This window comes from Mobula hypostoma, chromosome X1, assembly GCF_963921235.1.
Source record: "Mobula hypostoma chromosome X1, sMobHyp1.1, whole genome shotgun sequence".
Classification (NCBI taxonomy): Eukaryota; Metazoa; Chordata; class Chondrichthyes; order Myliobatiformes; family Myliobatidae; genus Mobula; species Mobula hypostoma.
In genome coordinates, this window is record NC_086128.1 from 49,169,069 (window position 1) to 49,189,838 (window position 20,770).

Consider the following 20,770-nt stretch of genomic DNA (forward strand, 5'->3'; position numbering starts at 1 on the left):
TCATGATGTGGGAGGTCAATGCCACCGGTCTGTCGTCATTGAGGCCTCTGGGGCACGGTGTCTTCGGCACAGGGACGAGGCAGGACGTCTTCCACAGTACAGGAACCCTCCGGAGCCTCAGGCTCAGGTTGAATACATGGCGAAGTACTCCACATAGCTGAGGAGCACAGGCTTTGAGCACCCTGGTACTGACACCATCCGGTCCTGCAGCCTTGCTTGGGTTTTTCTGATGTAATTTGTCATAGGCTGATCTCTGATCTCATTTGTCCACAAAACACCACTTCCAGGTCAGAAATATTTTTCCAACAATGGTCGATCTTCATAGTAATCACACTACTACTTCATCTGATATGCAGTTCTGCAATCTTAAGTTTCAAAACTAATTAAAATCTCAAACACCAGCAAACTGATATTTCTGGTGGTCAGGAACCATCCCCTATCTGGCAACAATTTGGTTTTCCAACAAAAGCAAAGCTACCATGCAATTGTGTCCCCAAGATCTTGGCCCAATGGTCAATACTGTTATTTGATGGCACCATTAATTGACAAAGGACCATTGTTTGTGATGAACCAATTGATAACAGCACTGGATTGGGAGGAAGGTACAGCTTTCCAATCTTCTCTATAGACAATGCTCAAAATATTTTTGTCAATTCTGTATTCACAGTAACAAAAAAAGGAAACAGCATTAAGGGCATTTCCTCAAAATTGTTACGACATTCAAGAGCAGCAGATGTTGCTTTACAAAACTCTATCCCAAAGTATCCTACAGCACTATGCACGTACAATATATGGCCATCCTGTGACCAAGGACTGGACAAACATTAAATAGTCTTAACAGTCAATACCCACATGGACTGAACTGCGATTGGTCAGAATAGCTTCAGAAGTTACTTGGAGACTCATTTTCAAAGACTCTATCTCATGTTCTCAATATTTATTATTATTTTTTTCTTTTGTATCAGCAGTTTGTCTTCTGCACACTGGTTGCCCATCTTGTTGGGGACAGTCTTCCATTTATTCTGTTATGGTTGCTGGATTTACTGAGCATGCCTGCAAGAAAATGAATCTCAGGGCTGTATATAGTGACAGATGTACTTTGATAACAAATTTACTTTGAAGTGTTGCACTTTTCATCCTACAATCAAATGTCATCACTTGAAGTATCACTGCAATAAACCCATGAGCAGAAACAAAATTGATCCAGTCAAGAGCTAGTTGCTTTGGCATTGAACTTGTTTTAAGGGGATCAGGGAGGAGTATACCTCGTATCGCTTTTGATCCTCAGCCGCCTTTTTAATCCACATTAATTTCTCCTTTTTCTCCATCGCACTCCAAGTTGCCTCCATTGCTTTCATCGCCTTAGTGCGATCACTCTTTAAAAAAAAAGATATGCCTGATCATAATCAGAAAGCATACGCTACTAAATGCATGTGCATTGCTTCAAAAACCTCCATTCATGTAAATTAAACAAATCCCAAAAGGAATTTTGAGCATAAATGGTGTTAAGAGGGTGAAATCGTGACCCTGAAGAGCAATGAAACTGACATGCACTGTGCAAAGTGCATAGAAGGCAGCCCTATAGATTGCAGACAGTACCATCATTACACTGCACACATCAAAATGTTGTGAAATCAAGCACATCACACCACTGGGTTCCTGTATGCAGAAGGAAAAATAACTTCAAAGTTAGTCTAGTCTTTTAGACTGATCCAGCCTGCAACTGTTAAGAAGAACACATGCTCAAAAACAAGCCATCACATAAAAAGCATCAGATGGACTGAAGGGTTTTTCAACCTGCGGATTTCCTCATAACTTGGAACTCTGGCGCAAATCAGAATTCTCTTAAACCTAGAATCAAAGTTGAGAAGCAGACAAAAATCATGCTTGCCAATAAACAAGTCAATCCATATAGTGATTAGGAAGAGATGAGTATTTCAAGTCAGGCTCATTAAAACAGCTATAAAATCCTACATGGTGGAATATCTGGCTGGAAGAAAAGTACTTTGTGATCAGGAACAAACCAGAAAGCTTAGACTCTCAATTCCAGCCCTTACATTTAGCGTGAACATGCAAATTAACATCAGTACCACTCACATTTGAGAGATTTATTTGCTGAAAATTTGTTTTGAGACCAATTTTGCCCTTCAGTAAAGCAAACTAATTTATTACTTGAAACAGTAGTGACTACTTCATTAAGTCCATAAAGTGTCAATTTAGTGCAGATCAGTGCAAATATGGAAAGGATCCTTGGAGGATAACTCATTCTGTATACAACTTAGAATGAGATTTACATAACTTGGGAAAACACAACTAGAATCAACAAAAATACAAAGTAGTGACGAAATGAATGAGTCATCTCAAATTAAAACCCACTCTGGAATTTGCCAGATAATATGTCAATTCTCCATGAGAGGAAATTCAATTAAGTCATCTAATGTGTCATAAACTTTGAGTGTTTGAAAGCTTGGCTCAAATCAACAAAGCTGGATACGAATTAATTCTTCAATTCAAAAGCTGAGACAGGCATCAACAAGCAAGAGTTATACAAGTCAATTAGATAAGCAACGTCCAACACAGTCCAATTCATGATTAGGATAGTGAAAATAATTCCATTAGTAACTCAGGTGACAGAGAAACTACCAATGGAGAACTGTAATAGAACTTTCTTTTCAAAAAACTGATAGGACATCGGCCCAAGATGCCATAGCCAATCATCTTTCATTTTGAATTCAATCCTGGATCAGACCTTAAAAGGTGTGTTTAAAATAGTAAGCTCCAAATTCTAGTGGCTGTACTAGAACCATTAGGCATTTCATTAACACAAGATTTCAACTCTCAAAGTAGCACAACAATCTCAAATTGAAGCTGGAGGACAATCATACAGAAACATAGAAAACAGGTGCAGGCGTAGGCCATTCAGCCCTTCGAGCCTGCACCGCCATTTATTATGATCATGGCTGATCCTCCAACTCAGAACCCCGCCCCAGCCTTCCCTCCATACCCCCTGATCCCCGTAGCCACAAGGGCCATATCTAACTCCCTCTTAAATATAGCCAATGAACTGGCCTCAACTGTTTCCTGTGGCAGAGAATTCCACAGATTCACCACTCTCTGTGTGAAGAAGTTTTTCCCTAATCTCGGTCCAAAAAGGCTTCCCCTTTATCCTGAAACTGTGACCCCTCGTTCTGGACTTCCCCAACATCGGGAACAATCTTCCTGCATCTAGCCTGTCCAATCCCTTTAGGATTTTATACGTTTCAATCAGATCCCCCCTCAATCTTCTAAATTCCAACGAGTACAAGCCCAGTTCACCCAGTCTTTCTTCATATGAAAGTCCTGCCATCCCAGGAATCAATCTGGTGAACCTTCTTTGTACTCCCTCTATGGCAAGGATGTCTTTCCTCAGATTAGGGGACCAAAACTGCACACAATACTCCAGGTGTGGTCTCACCAAGGCCTTGTACAACTGCAGTAGTACCTCCCTGCTCCTGTACTCGAATCCTCTTGCTATAGATGCCAGCATACCATTCGCCTTTTTCACCGCCTGCTGTACCTGCATGCCCACTTTCAATGACTGGTGTATAATGACACCCAGGTCTCGTTGCACCTCCCCTTTTCCTAATCAACCACCATTCAGATAATAATCTGTTTTCCTATTTTTGCCACCAAAGTGGATAACTTCACATTTATCCACATTAAATTGCATCTGCCATGAATTTGCCCACTCACCCAACCTATCCAAGTCACCCTGCATCCTCTTAGCATCCTCCTCACAGCTAACACTGCCGCCCAGCTTCGTGTCATCCGCAAACTTGGAGATGCTGCATTTAATTCCCTCATCCAAGTCATTAATATATATTGTAAACAACTGGGGTCCCAGCACTGAGCCTTGCGGTACCCCACTAGTCACTGCCTGCCATTCTGAAAAGGTCCCGTTTATTCCCACTCTTTGCTTCCTGCCTGCTAACCAATTCTCTATCCACATCAATACCTTACCCCCAATACCGTGTGCTTTAAGTTTGCACACTAATCTCCTGTGTGGGACCTTGTCAAAAGCCTTTTGAAAATCCAAATATACCACATCCACTGGTTCTCCCCTATCCACTCTACTAGTTACATCCTCAAAAAATTCTATGAGATTCGTCAGACATGATTTTCCTTTCACAAATCCATGCTGACTTTGTCCGATGATTTCACCGCTTTCCAAATGTGCTGTTATCACATCTTTGATAACTGACTCCAGCAGTTTCCCCACCACCGACGTTAGGCTAACCGGTCTATAATTCCCCAGATTCTCTCTCCCTCCTTTTTTAAAAAGTGGGGTTACATTAGCCACCCTCCAATCCTCAGGCACTAGTCCAGGATCTAACAAGTTTTGAAAAATTATCACTAATGCATCCACTATTTCTTGGGCTACTTCCTTAAGCACTCTGGGATGCAGACCATCTGGCCCTGGGGATTTATCTGCCTTTAATCCCTTCAATTTACCGAACACCACTTCCCTACTAACATGTATTTCGCTCAGTTCCTCCATCTCACTGGACCCTCTGTCCCCTACTATTTCTGGAAGATTATTTATGTCCTCCTTAGTGAAGACAGAACCGAAGTAATTATTCAATTGGTCTGCCATGTCCTTGCTCCCCATAATCAATTCACCTGTTTCTGTCTGTAGGGGACCTACATTTGTCTTTACCAGTCTTTTCCTTTTTACATATCTATAAAAGCTTTTACAGTCAGTTTTTATGTTCCCTGCCAGTTTTCTCTCATAATCTTTTTTCCCCTTCCTAATTAAGCCTTTTGCCCTCCTCTGCTGAACTCTGAATTTCTCCCAGTCCTCAGGTGAGCCACTTTTCCTGGCTAATTTGTATGCTTCTTCTTTGGAATTGATACTATCCCTAATTTCTCTTGTCAGCCACGGGTGCACTACCTTCCTTGATTTATTCTTTTGCCAAACTGGGATGAACAATTGTTGTAGTTCATCCATGCAATCCTTAAATGCTTGCCATTGCATATCCACCGTCAATCCTTTAAGTGTCTATCTTAGCTAATTCACGTCTCATACCTTCAAAGTTACCCCTCTTTAAGTTCAGAACCTTTGTTTCTGAATTAACTATGTCACTCTCCATCTTAATGAAGAATTCCACCATATTATGGTCACTCTTACCCAAGGGGCCTCTCACGACAAGATTGCTAATTAACCCTTCCTCGTTGCTCAAAACCCAGTCTAGAATAGCCTGCTCTCTAGTTGGTTCCTCGACATGTTGGTTCAAAAAACCCATCCCGCATACATTCCAAGAAATCCTCTTCCTCAGCACCTTTACCAATTTGGTTCACCCAATCTACATGTAGATTGAAGTCACCCATTATAACTGCTGTTCCTTTATTGCACACATTTCTAATTTCCTGTTTAATACCATCTCCGACCTCACTACAACTGTTAGGTGGCCTGCACACAACTCCCACCAGCGTTTTCTGCCCCTTAGTGTTACGCAGCTCTACCCATATCGATTCCACATCTTCCCGGCTTATGTCCTTCCTTTCTATTGCATTAATCTCATCTTTAACCAGCAACGCCACCCCACCTCCTTTTCTTTCATGTCTATCCCTCCTGAATATTGAATATCCCTGAACGTTGAGCTCCCATCCTTGGTCACCCTGGAGCCATGTCTCTGTGATCCCAACTATATCATAATCATTAATAACAATCTGCACTTTCAATTCATCCACCTTGTTACAAATCCTCCTTGCATTGACACACAAAGCCTTCAGGCGCTCTTTTACAACTCTCTTAGCCCTTATACAATTATGTTGAAAAGTGGCCCTTTTTGATGTTTGCCTTGGATTTGTCGGCCTGCCACTTTTACTTTTCTCCTTACTACTTTTTGCTTCTCCCCTCACTTTACACCCCCCTGTCTCTCTGCACTGGTTCCCATCCCCCTGTTGTGAACTAACCTCCTCTCACCTAGCCTCCTTAATTTGATTCCCACCCCCTAACCATTCTGGTTTAAAGTCACCTCAGTAGCCCTCGCTAATCTCCCTGCCAGGATATTGGTCCCCCTAGGATTCAAGTGTAACCCGTCCTTTTTGTACAGGTCACTCCTGTGCCAAAAGAGGTCCCAATGATCCAAAAACTTGAATCCCTGCCTCTTGCTCCAATCCCTCAGCCACGCATTTATCCTCCACCTCATCGCATTCCTACTCTCACTGTCGCGTGGCACAGGCAGTAATCCCGAGATAACTACCTTTGCGGTCCTTTTTCTCAACTCCCTTCCTAGCTCCCTATATTCTCCTTTCAGGACCTCTTCCCTTTTCCTACCTATGTCATTGGTACCTATATGTGGGATACATTTTAAAATGGACAAGAAGCTGAATTATTTGGTCCCAAATCACTCCTAAATTGAAGGCATTCCAAGAAACAGAACTCACTTTTAATTAAAAGATTCAAGGAAATGCATTGTCTAGGAAATTTCCTTCTGCTAAATTACTTTTGAATGATTTTGCCAAAGTATGTAATGAGTTTCATAATAGCAGAGTCATAGAAAAGTACAGCACAGTGGCTTTGCTTAAAAACAAACTTTTGGTGGGGGCGAGGGGGGAGGTGATAGTGGTCTTTGGAATAACAGGATTTCAATGTGTACTCTCTTCCCCGTTAAGCAAGCATACACTGGACACAATTCATAGGCGAATCTAAGATATCGATGTCAGCAAATAACTCAAACAGAGGTGAAATATGAACAGTAAAAGGCAGATCTGATGTGGTAAACAAAACAAACATGCTTAAAAAAAACTTGGTTTTTTTTGGGAATTTGGCACAAGAATGATCAAGGAAGCATCAAACGTGAAGTTTTGTTAAACCTTTCTGTGGCGTACAAAAGAACTTCTTCTACGTGCAGTCCAAGGCAATGATAATCTAAAACTATCAACAGTAATAAAATGTACAGTTGTGATATTCATTAAACAAGTCACATAATGCAGTCGCAAGGTTACACAGGAAAATTTTGCTAAAGTACCCTAACAAATGTTTAAATTGCCCAAAAGCAACTTTTGAATTAGAATCTGGTTCATTATCACTGACATATTGTGAAATTTGTTGTTTTGTGACAATACAGTGCAAGACATTAAAAAGTTACAACAAATTAGTGCAAGAGGAATAGCAAGGTAGTGTTCATGAACTGTTCAGAAATCTGATGTCAAAAGGGAAGAAGCTGTTCCTCAAATGTTGGGTGTGGTTCTTCAGGCTTCTGTACTACCTCCCAGATGTTAGATCAGGTCAGAAGTACTGAAGCCCGAAGAAATGCAACCAGCATTTGAGGAACAGCTTCTTCCCCTTTGACATCAGATTTCTGAACAGTTCATGAAGAGCTTGGAAGGAGGCAAGGGGTGATGGTTAGTTGAAATAATTGAGGCAGAAAAAAAAAACGGGTAAATTAGAGTTAGAGTTGTGGATGGAGCTGCTCTGGTTACCATGTCAAAAGAAAAAGCTAACAGAGCCTCTTTGAAAAACTGTACAGCAGGAGGTTCCCTCATGTTAAAAACACAAACATGTTTTCAACTGTCTGGTCTCTGCCAGCATTTCAAACCTCCCACCAGGATGCACAGTCCTGCCAAGTTTGGTAAGCAGCCTTGATCACCATCCATTTAAAGAGGTCTCTTCCTCTCTATCAACTACCTCAGCGCCTACCCTGTACTTGGCCAGATAATCGCCAATCACATTCTGTTGCCAGATCTCTTCTGCCGTCTTGGGTGGCTCTGGCAGTTTTCCACGGACAGCAGAGCCTTTTCCATCTTTTCCATAGCCCTGCCTTTTCTGCTCAGATTCAGCCTTTGCCGCTGCCTCCATGCGTCGATATTTTTCCTGTTGCAGCAAAAATATCATTAGTTCTTTAAAAATGTAAACACTTCCTTTAGACACTTAGTAACTGAATGTATTGCATTAGTTTGCAGTTTAGAAAGCTACTTTTTGCTGGATTATCATGTAGCGTACCATTTCATACAATTCCACTTTAAAACAGAACTTTGCAAGGTCCAAAGAATTACTGAATTAAAAAAAAAATTGAACTCTGGTTGCCTCCCATATGGGGATAACAATATGGCCTTTTCCCTTTCACAGATTTATATTTCTGCTATAGCCATGGCACTTTTACTAAAGTACACAGCACAAATTAAGTGTAGTTCCAACATTGCTACTCTTTTCATTGAGCACAGAAACCCAAGAGACAAGAGGGAAAAAATATGAAGTTTTAAACACCTCCAGTACAAACAATGAAAAAGTTTATTTTGGGGGACTTCCGGTAGCGCTCATGGAGTGAAGTCGCGTTCTTGACTCGCTCCATTACCTGAGTTTTTTTTTCTATGATCAGCTATACTTTAATTAACCATTAAGGTATCAACTCTTACAATACTTTGAATTAAATTGAACTCTCTGATAACTGGATGGAACTTAGATTTGCTATGTCTAAGGACGGGAAAAACGGCAAGGATGGTAAACCTCCGGTTAAACCGAAAGGCATGGATTTTCCTCCGACTGAATCACCGGTGACTTTGAAAGCTATATCGGAGTTAATTCAGAGGGAAATTTCAACCTCTGTTAGGGAGATGATTCGTACGGAAATTGCAGGTTCTGTTATGGACCTGATTCATACGGAGATCTCAATTAATCTCCAGAAAATTGCCGATTCAATCGATAAGATGCAAACATCCATTGCGGAACATCAGTCGGCTATATCTGATCTTCAAAAATTCGCGCAACAAAGTGAGCTTAAGATGGGGAAAATCGAAGAAATAATTACTGTAATGAAGAAGAAACTTGACTTTCTGACTTTTAAAAACTCTGACTTGGAATCTAGGATGCGACGGCAGAATTTACGAATGATTGGGGTGCGTGAAGCTGTTGAATCTAACAACCCCATGAAGTTTTTTTTCTCAACTTTTAAAAGATGCATTCCCTACTGTATTTCCTGACCAACCACCGCTACTGGATCGTGTTCACAGAATCCCATCACTCTCGTCTAGGTCAGATAGACCTAGGCAGGTTATTTTGCGTTTTCATTACTTTCAAGATAAGGAGAGACTGTTTCGATTCGCTCGATCTAAAGGTTTTATTGATTTTTCGGATCTTAAGTTCCGATTCGTGGAAGATTTCAGTAAACCAATCTGGGACCAACGGGTCCGTTACAGATCTGTGATGTCGGAATTCTATAAGATGGATTTAAGACCAGCGCTGCTGTACCCTGCACGTCTAAGGATTCGCATGTCAGATGGAGTCCTTCGTTTTTTTGATTCTCCATCGGATGCCCAGAGTTATCTGGATCAATTGTCACCTTCAACATCTTAATTGCTATTTTTTTTTTAATTATCTCCATCGATCGGAGGCTGTGAATTGGTTGGTTTTAACTTTTTCGTGCCCTATTTGGGCAGAAAAGTTTATTTTTTTGATTTCTTAATATGGTTGCTAAACTTTCTTTTTAACTGCGTCATTTCTTTCTTTTCCCAGGGGATTTTGGGTGGTTACTTCCTGTTTGTCATCTTACGTATTTCCTGTGTGGCCTTAAATTTTGTAGCTTTTTTTAAATTTTATTTTGTTTTGCTTTTTATAACTAGTTTATGTTAATAATCTTATTTTTTCTTGTTGTTTTTTTGTTTATTCATGGGTTTGGGGTCTATTGTGGTTTTTTTTTAATATATATTTTCTGGCTTTTGTTCTGTTGTGTGTGTATTTTAATTGAGTTACCTTTTTTTTTACTTTTTTACTGTTTTACAATTAGCTGATCTTTTTCATATTTATACCTTTTTTTTAGGGAGCGTATACCGGAAGTCATGGGGGTAGTTTTAGCGCTTGCTTCTTTCCGGCGGGTCTGCTTTAGATTTTGCCTTGGGGTCTTGGGGCGGAGGGTGGTGGGAGGGGCTTCACGTTTTAGTTTTTTTCTCTTTGGGCTGTATACATTATTGAAGTACTGGTTGCGTCCTTTTTCCCGGTATCTTTTCTATGTTCTGTTTCCTCTCCGGGTTCGTGGGTCGAGCCTATCGTCAATCCCCCTCGATGTGGGTTGACTTTAGGACTTATGGAGTCTATTATTAATTTTATCTCCTGGAATACTAACGGTCTTAATCATCCTATTAAAAGGAAAAAAGTTTTTAAAGTGTTCCGGAGACTTAAAGCACAAATTTTATTTTTACAAGAGACCCATGTACGGAGGGGGGACAGACTACGTTTTTTTAAATTCTGGAAGGAGCAACAATTCCATTCGAACTCCAATGCTAAGATTCGAGGCGTCTCTATTTTTATAGATTCCTCAGTTACTTTTATACAACAGGATATTATTTCTGATCCGAATGGTAGATTTTTATTGGTTAGTGGTCTACTATTTAATAAAAAAGTAGTTTTGGTTAATGTTTATGCTCCTAATATGGATTGTCCGGAATTTTATAAATCATTGTTTAATCAGTTTCCGAATTTGAACGAGTTTTCATTGATCTGGGGCGGAGATCTTAATACCTGTTTGTCTCCAGCTTTGGACCGTTCGGTTCCTTTATGGACCTTACCTAATAAATCTGCAACTTTGATTAACTTTTTCCTTTCTGATTCTGGGTCGACGGACATTTGGCGTTTTCTGCATCCTCAGGAAAAAGATTTTTCCTTCTTTTCACATGTTCATCATTCCTATTCAAGAATTGATTTTTTTTTTATTGATTCTCGTCTTATTCCTTCAGTGATTAAATGTGATTATGATTCTATAACCATTTCGGATCATGCTCCACTTAAGCTTTCTATTAAAATTATGGCCAATATACAAAATAATAGACAATGGCGTTTTAATTCGCTGTTGCTTCAGGATTCGGACTTTGTTAACTTTATGAATGAACAGATTGAGCTTTTTTTTTTACAATTAATCATACAGAGAATATCTCGGTTAACACTCTTTGGGACACTTTTAAAGCCTATATTCGTGGTCAGATTATTTCGTATTCTGCAGCTTTGAGGAAGAAACAGAAGCAGGAGGAGATGGCAATTGTGGACAAGATTAAAGAAATTGATAAGAAATATGTTATGGCTCCTTCTGAGGAGTTATACAAAGAACTGAACTTCAAATGGAACACAGTTTATTACTATCGTCCTCGATTGTAAACCAATTAAAGAAAACAAGAAGTGAATTTTATGTTCACAGTGACAAAATTGGCAAGCTGCTGGCTAATCAATTGAAATCTAATTATGTTAAATCTCAAATCAATCAGATTTATGACCAAAATGATCGATTGATACTGGATCACGTGGGGATTAATCAAACTTTTTGTGATTTTTATTCTTCTTTATATCAATCAGAGTCTCCTCGAGATTCTAAATATATGAATGATTTTTTAGATAAGTTAGACTTCCCTCAGATTTCACAGGATATGTCTTCTATATTAGATACTTCCATTACTATGGATGAGATTAAGAATGTTATTTTTTCTATGAATCTGGGGAAAGCTCCTGGCCTGGATGGGTTTACCGTTGAATTTTATAAATGTTTTGCTTCTTTATTGATCCCTTGGCTCTGTAGGGTCTTTGAGGCTTCTCCGAAACTTGGTAAACTTCCTGAATCTTTTAATAGAGCGTCAATTTCTTTAATACTAAAGAAGGATAAAGACCCTGCTCAATGTGCATCTTATAGATCAATATCTTTATTAAATGTTGATTCTAAAGTTTTTTCTAAGCTATTAGCAAATAGACTAGAAAAAGTACTTCCTTCTATTATTTCGGAAGACCAAACAGGTTTTATTAAAGGTTGTTACTCTTTTTATAATATTCGTACATTGTTAAATATTGTTTATACTCCCTCACAAAATGTTCCTGAGTGTGTTATTTCTTTAGACGCCGAGAAAGCTTTTGATAGAGTAGAATGGCCCTATTTATTTAAGGTGCTTGAAATGTTTAATTTTAGCTTGAAATTTATATCCTGGATTAAACTGTTATATCATTCCCCTGTAGCCTCAGTCCGTACTAACTCTTTAAACTCACCTTTTTTTCCTCTCTTTCGAGGTACTCGACAAGGCTGTCCTCTCAGTCCCCTATTATTTGATATTGCATTAGAACCTCTTGCAATTGCCATTCGAGAATCTTCAAATATTACTGGGATAACTCGGGGATTAAAGTCCCATAAATTATCACTCTATGCTGATGATTTACTGTTATATATTTCTAATCCTGAGAAATCCATTCCTGCTGTTTTAGAGTTATTAGCACAATTTGGTTTTTTTTCAGGTTATAAATTAAATCTTAGTAAGAGTGAACTCTTTCCGATTAATAAACATCTTCCCTTATATTATAAATTTCCATTTAAATTGATTGGTAATTATTTTTCTTATCTTGGGATTAAAATTACTTGTAAATATAAAGATTTATTTAAGATTAACTTTTTACCATTAATAGACCATATTACTCAACTTTCATCTAAATGGTTTCCCTTATATTTAACTTTGATTGGTCGTATTAATGCAGTTAAGATGTTTTTTTTGCCAAAATTTTTATATGTGTTTCAGGCATTACCAATTTTTGTTCCAAAATCTTTCTTTGGTAAAGTTGACTCTAAAATTTCTTCATTTATTTGGCAGAATAAGAATCCGAGACTGGGTAAAATACATTTACAGAAAGCTAAGAGAGATGGAGGTTTAGCATTACCTAACTTTAGATTCTATTATTGGGCTATTAATATTCGACATATGAAATTTTGGTTACTTGATCAGGATATACTATCTATTCCTAAATGGGTAGCATTGGAACTACAATCTGTTCAGGGTTATACACTTGGCTCTATTTTAGGCTCCTCTCTCCCTTTTGATTCGAAACGCCTTAAGCAGGTCTCTAACCCGATAGTTAAATATGCTTTGCGCATTTGGTTTCAATTCAGAAAATTTTTTGATGTTAATCAATTCGGGTTAGCGATTCCTATTTTAGGTAACATATTTTTTCCTCCCTCTTTTACGGATCGCGCTTTTCAAACCTGGAAGACTAAGGGTATTTTACGGTTTTTGGATTTATTTTTAGATGGTTCCCTTATGTCTTTTGAACAACTATCTAACAAATATAATTTATCAAGAATACATTTTTTTTAGATATTTACAAGTTAGAAATTTCCTAAGTACTATACTTTCTTCCTTTCCAATGCTTCCTCCTACATATATTTTAGATTCGATAATTAACCTCAATCCATGTCAGAAAGGTGCATCGGCTATGATTTATAATATTATTATGAAACTTAGGAAAGCTCCATTTGATAAGATTAGGGTAGATTGGGAACAGGAATTGGGGCTTACCATTTCTGTGGATGATTGGGGGCAGATTTTACAATTAGTTAATACTTCCTCTATTTGTGCTAAACATTCCCTAATTCAATTTAAAGTGGTTCATAGAGCACATATGTCCAAAGATAAGTTAGCGCGTTTTTACTTGCATATTAATCCTTTCTGTGATAGATGTTCGGGGCAGATAGCCTCTTTAACTCATATGTTTTGGTCTTGCCCTACTTTGGAAACTTTTTGGAGAGATATTTTTAATATTATTTCTAAGGTATTAAATATAGATATCTCTCCTCATCCTATTACTGCTATCTTTGGACTTCCTAAAATTTCTAGTAATCTTTCCCCTTCAGCCCGTAGAATGATCGCATTTCTTACTTTAATGGCGAAAAGATGTATTTTACAACATTGGAAAGAGCTTAATGCTCCAACTACCTTTTTTTGGTTCTCTCAGACGATTTTATGTTTGAATCTGGAGAAAATTAGAAGCAACCTTTATGATTCTTCATTTAAATTTGAACAGATTTGGGGTCCTTTTATTCGATATTTTCATTTAATGTAGTACATACCCTTCTTGTTTTTTTTCACTGTTTTTAATGGAGGTCGGGATTGAGGACATGATTTTAAGTTTAACTCTGTTTGGTTTCAAGTTAGCCCATTGCTTTGCTTTGCTTTTAGTTAGTTGCACGGTGGGTTTTTTTTTGGGGTTTTTTTTTCTTTTTTTCCATTGATATATATATAAAATTTAGTATACTATTATGTTATCTTGGTTTTTTATGTTTAAATTACATTGTTTGTAGTATTTTTTTTGGTATTGATACCTTCTGGAATTTTATTATATTTTAACATTGTATTAATGTTTATATGCTTTACCTTTTTGTATACTTATTCAATAAAAAGATTTAAAAAGAAAGAAAAAGTTTATTTTGTGCAAACATAACAAAAGCTTTCAAAGTGTACATCTTGGTAACAAGGCCATTTGGAATTAAGTATTACTAGACATATCAAGCTTGAACCACCAATCAAACCACAAGACCACAAGTTATAGGAGCAGAAGTAGGCCATTCAGCCCATCAAATCTGCTCCACCATTCAATCATGAGGTGATCCAATTCTTCCGGTCATCCCCACTCCCCTGCCTTCTCCCCATACCCTTTGATGCCCTGGCTAATCAAGAACCTATCTATCTCTGCCCTAAATACACCCAATGAGTCAGCCTCCACAGCCGCTCATGGCAACAAATTCCACAGATTTACCACCCTCTGACTAAAGTCATTTCTCTGCATTTCCGTTCTAAATGGACGTCCTTCAATCCTGAACGTGCCCTCGTCCTAGACTCCCCTACCATGGGAAATAACTTTGTCACATTTAATCTGTTCAGGTCTTTTAATATTCGGAATGTTCCTGTAAGATCCCCCCCTCATTCTCCTGAACTCCAGGGAATACAGTCCAAGAGCTGCCAGACATTCCTCATACGGTAACCCTTTCATTCCTGGAATTGTTCTCGTGAATTTCTCTGAACACTCTCCAATGTCAGTATATCGTTTCTAAAATAAGGAGCTCAAAACTGCACACAATACTCCAAGTGTGGTCTCATGAGTGCTTATACAGCCTCAACATCACATCCCTGCTCTTATATTCTATACCTCTAGAAATGAATGCCAACATTATATTCGCCTTATTCACCACCGACACAACCTGAAGGTTAACCTTTAGGGTATCTTGCACAAGGACTCTCAAGTCCCTTTGCATCTCTGCATTTTGAATTCTCTCCCCATCTAAATAATAGTCTGTCCGTTTATTTCCTCCACCAAAGTGCATGACCATACACTTTCAAACATTGTATTTCATTTGCCACTTCTTTGCCCATTCTCCCAATCTATCCAAGTCTTTCTGCAGGCTCTGCTGCCTCGCCACCCGCTCCTCCACCCATCTTTGTATCATCTGCAAATTTAGCCACAAATCCATTAATACCATAGTCCAAATCATTGACGTACATCGTAAAAAGCAGCGGTCCCAACACCGACCCCGTGGAACTCCACTGGTAACTGGCAGCCAGCCAGAATAGGATCCCTTTATTCCCACTCTCTGTTTTCTGCTGACCAGCCAATGCTCCACCCATGCTCGTAACTTCCCTGTAATTCCATGGGCTCTTATCTTGCTAAGCAGCCTCATGTGCGGCACCTTCTCAAAGGCCTTCTGAAAATCCAAGTACACCACATCTACTGCATCTCCTTTGTCTACCCTGCTTGTAATTTCCTTAATGATAACAAAATTGCAGTAGGTTAGTCAGGCAGAATTTTCCTTTCAGGAAACCATGCTGGCCTATCTTGTCATATGCCTCCAGGTACTCCGTAATCTCATCCCTAACAATCGATTCCAACCAACCTCCCAATCACTGATGTCAGTCTAACAGGTCTTTCTGCTGCCTCCCACCCTTCTTAAATAGCAGAGTAACATTTGCAATTTTCCCAGTCGTCAGGTACAATGCCAGAATCTATCGATTCTTGAAAGATCATTGTTAATGCCTCCGCAATTTCTCCAGCTACGTCCTTCAGAACCCCAGGGTGCATTCCATCAGTTCCAGGAGATTATCCACCCTCAGACCATTAAGCTTCCTTAGCACCTTCTCAGTTGTAATTTTCACTGCACAAACTTCACTTCCCTGGCACTCTTGAACGTCTGGTACACTGCAGATGTCTTCCACTGTGAAGACTGATGCAAAATACATATTCAGTTCCTCTGCCATCTCTGCAGGTCTCATTACAATACCTCCAGCGTCATTTTCTATTGGTCCTATATCTACTGTCAACTCTTTTCTACCCTTAAAAAAGCTTTCAGTATCTTCTTTAATATTAGTAGCCAGCTTCCTTTCAAAATTCATCTTTTCCTTCCTAATGACCTTCTTAGTTTCCTTCTGCAAGTTTTTAAAAGCTTTCCCCTCCGCTATCTTCCTACTAGCTTTGGCTTCCTTGTATGCCCTCTCTTTTGCTTTTACTTTGGCTCTGACTTGACTTGTCAGCCATTGTAGTGTCCTTCTTCCACTCGAAAATGTCTTACTTGGAATACATCTGCCTTGCACTTCCCTCATTTTCCGCAGAAACTCCAGCCATTGCCTGTCTGTTGTCCTTCCTGCCAGTGTCCCTTTCCAGTCAACTTTGGCCAGTTCCCCTCTCATGCCATTGTCATTTCCTTTATTCCAATGAAATACTGACACATTGAAATTTGAGAAGGAGAAATTAAATTCCAAAGTGAACTCTATCATACTGTGATCACTGTATAAAAATACTCAACTCACCAACAGATTTACTTGCTCAAAGATTCTACACACCACAACCCAAATGCTTGCTTTTGTCACTCCTATAAGGAGCTTAATGAAAAAGTTATACATCAACCAAACTGGTGGGATGTTAATTAAATGTGTTGTGGACTGAGAAAAAGCAAGGAAGGACAGAAGGGTGGCATTATGACATTAAGGCGTAAATTTTGGAAACTATCCTGGGACTTTGGTCAGAAAGAAAATAATGTAGAATCAGGTAACTACTCTGAATAGAAAATTAAAGCTGAGTACCTTGGCAGCAAGGAAGATTAGTTAACACAAACATAAATACAGAGAGTGTGAAAAGCAGGATTGAAACATCTGAAGTGACATAGCTGACATGAGTTTAATATTGTTGGCAATGGGAACCTTAATTTCAATACACAACAGCTGAATTTTCATTTACAGTGGATTCTGACCAATACTGAGGCAATAGCGAGACTTCCCATTTTTCCTGTCTTCTTACCCAATTCAAGTCATCAATCAGAGGTGGGATCAGGCTTCTTAAAAAAAAAAACTGGCCCCCCCCCCTTGGACCTTAACATTTCAACAGGCTATTTATTGTAAGCTTCAAAGTCAAACTCGATTAGATCTTCTCCTCTATTAAGACTGAGCTAAACATTGTCAGACAAGACCCAGTTTCCAGCTCTGGTATTGACACAAGCCAAGAGGAGCATCTGCCACCTTGCCACTGGCAGCAGTTGCTCATGGACACATTATGGAAGCCTCCACGTGCCCTCAACTAGGATTCCAAACTTTTAAATTGTGAAGCCTGCATATTGAAACCCAGCCAGATCAAACCTGATGCAAACACAACTGTCCCCATTAAGTCAAGGCGGCAGATCAGCTGGTGGGTGAAAAGTAGAAAATTTTCACTCCCAAGTTACTTCCAATATTTTTAAGTTTCATTTTTGCTGCTTTAAATGAAAAATATCCTTAATTCTTTTAGATATGTGGTACCGACTGCTTGTCAATAAAGACCATTATAAATAGTTTTGACAATGGGTGACCCTGAGGGTTTGGGGAAATCAGAGACATAACCTGGTCTGTTATCAGGTCAGCCCCCATTCTGCAGTGAAGGGAGTTGGGCTCCTGCCAGATCCAGAATGGACCCAATTGCAAGGTCCAGTGACAGTAGCAATGGAAGATCTGCCCCAATTAGTAACTCAAACACGATGACCATATAGTTGTAGTTGATATCCTGCAGATGCTGGAAAGCTAGAGCAACACAAAGGAACTGGAATAATTCAGTGGGTCAGACAGCATCTATAGAGGGAAATGGGCAGTTGATGACTCAGCTCAAGATCTGACATCAAGGCTTGTCTGATGAATCTGATGAAAGGATTTATCAACTGCCCATCTCCCTCCATAAATGCTGCCTGACCTTGTGTTGCTCCAGCTTTGTGTGCTGCTCAAAAATCTATTTATTTTTATATATATTTTTTAAATCTGATATCCCAGCATGTTTCAAAATCAAACCCTGCAGTAATCTAGTACCTAGTACTAAAAAATGGTGAAGAATTCCTGCAATACAAGGTTATCCTACTGACTCATTCTAGTCCAGTTTATATATAGTGGAATAAGATGCACATATATAGTAGAATAAGATACACATTGGAAGTGTAGAAACGTGGTTTTAAAATGATCAAGGAGCCAGACTTCAGAAGTTCCTTGAAACATCTCTATCTTCATAAACAGGCTTCAGGCTGTCCATGGTTTTAATCAGTAAGAGCAAGGTTACAGTAGCTGTATGAGCTTCAGAGGGCACTACAGAGGCAGCAATACACAAGAGGAATAACTACAATAATCGGTTTTTAGCCCTGGAATGAAGAGATGCTTCTTCACTCCAGAGCTTAAAAGCTTGAGAAATATCCCGTCTACTTGCTTCTCAGCTATCAGTGACATTTTTGACTCGTGTTTTACAAATATTATTTGTTACAAAATTTGCAGTCAGACTAGGGAATCTAGAATATTAAGAGGCTTTATTTTGAAAGGGATGGAAAGACTGAATCAGCCAAAGTGATGAAATACAGTCACTTACTCCAATTGCAAATGTGCTGCTCAACTTCAAAGCATTGGCTGATTCTGCCACCCACATGGCTAGCCAACACCCATTGCTGTTTTAAAAACAAAAACCATTGAAATTATAACCTAGATACAACTAGTCACACATGCTCAATGAAATATTTCCTACATCCACAGCTACTCTTGACTAATATTTCATCACCTGAGGTCTCAATGACCTGCCCAACTTCCCACTTTGTCAATATGCACCACAAATGCAAGCACAGAACTACATTTCTGAAATATCCAATCTCTAGCCACCCACTACCCAGCCCACACTGTGGTGCCTGTTAGCCACTCAAACGATTATTACCTTTTTCTTCTCAGAGAGCTCAGTCCACATCCTGGCCAATTTTCTTGTCAGTTCACTTTCCGAGAGTTCTGGCTCCTCCTCTTGCAACTTCTTGCGCTTCTCTTCCGAGAAAATGAACATGGCAGAGATCGGACGCTTTGGTTTGTCAGTAGTTGTCTGATAACAAATGTGAGAAGAGACCCTTTAACCATTTGCTTATTCTAGCAGCTGGTCTTCCACTTCCTTTACTATTCTCCCTTGAAGCTGCCAGGCCTTGGTCGTACTTTTTTTTTTGGAGAAACATTCTCCTTGCAAAGGGCCACAAGACATATACCTCAAATTGTGATGCCCACTAATAAGGCCCTAGAGTCTATCCAGGTGTGCACAAATTCTTGTGGGGGCAGTGGAACAACCGTACGTTGTCAATTCTCCTCTTACCAATGTCTACCATTCAATTAAAGCAATACTGTAAAGCTATTTTTCCCTGCCAAGTTGCCTACTTGCCTTTTCAATCACTACTGATACAAACAATGCACACAATCTGGCCACATCAATCATTATTCTGGCCTGCTAATCCAGTTTAGAACAGGAATATTTAAATTTTCAATGGATGATTAATTAATTGGAATTGTCTTGGTACATGTGTGACTTCTGGCTGTTGCAGCCAAGAATGTGACTTGGATCTTCAACAGAATGAAACTATTAACACTCCATGCAGTATGAATCTATCATCAAGAATGCCAAGCTTTTGGCACCCATAGTTTTGAATGGAGAAGGCTTAATTAAATGCTATGAGGCTACACCAAGTTAGTGGACAGGGTCATCTTAACAACTGTGGCAGCACATTAAATTGCCATGCATACATACCATAATCATTGAACTCGTAGCAATGCTGGTGCATAGATACCCCCACATGAAAACCAGTAGCACCCAATTCAACAGATAATTGAAATAGCAGATTGTTGTGGGAGAGAAAAGAAATTCAAATAAACAAGAAAACAGAAATAATCACACATCTACTATATTGATTGGATATTTGTTTATTAAATATTTTCAGCTTATTCAACTAGTGATCAAACCACAAATCACCGTGACCAGAGAGAGGCCGAGTCATTCCAGTTACATACATCCTCTTATCAATTACAGATTTACACTTGGAGACCACAGGTGGACTGGAAAATCATACGAATGAGTCCTACAGACTTCGTGATCAATCAGTGAAAAAGTGACAGCACTTCATGAAACAAAGCTATTGTTAATGTGGAAGGAAAATGGAAGCTTACTGAACAGAGTGAGACAGCTGAAAAATGAAGGCTTGCAAAGTTTAGCAGTACTTCAATACCCACCAGATTGTCTTGATCATTGTCCCAACCATTGGTCTTTAAATTGGTACAGCAATGGGTGCAAGTCTCTACCAACTACTTGAATACTGTATTTGATGTATGAGCAAACTAGATTGCCCCACAGTGCTTCAGCAATACTTGTTCCTCATTCCTCCCATACCCTTCAAATGGTAGTAAGGGATAGACACAAGTGACAAGAACCAACATGCATATTGCTAGTTTGTAACTACAGTATAATACAAGAGTTACAAAGAAACTGGAAGATTTTGATCAGTCTGCGGAAGTCAGGCTAAATAAAAGTAGTCCAGAACTTTGTATCTAAATAATTCTGTACACCTGGAATGAGCTGTACTAAATGAGGTAATAAGCACAATTTAAAAATCACAATAGTGCCAACAGGAGGTTCCAGCAGTGACTGCTAATCTTTAATGCAATTAAGAGACAGACCCACCTTAATAAATATCCTTGAATGCAT

At 39.1% G+C, this 20,770-nt stretch overlaps 1 protein-coding gene across 5 annotated transcripts in view; it reads right to left on the reverse strand.

Moving 5' to 3' along the window:
* Positions 1-20,770, reverse strand: part of ubtf (upstream binding transcription factor) — a 79,261-nt gene that overhangs the window by 21,852 nt on the left and 36,639 nt on the right. For 3 of the 5 annotated variants that reach the window (XM_063037478.1, XM_063037475.1, XM_063037473.1), the window contains exons 13-15: positions 18,974-19,129; positions 7,685-7,858; positions 1,266-1,376 (exon numbers count right to left, since the gene is read on the reverse strand). In XM_063037478.1, coding sequence (XP_062893548.1) covers positions 1,266-1,376; positions 7,685-7,858; positions 18,974-19,129 — 441 coding nt within the window. The remainder of the gene's footprint in view (positions 1-1,265; positions 1,377-7,684; positions 7,859-18,973; positions 19,130-20,770) is intronic. The other 2 variants (XM_063037476.1, XM_063037477.1) reach the window with 2 other exon arrangements.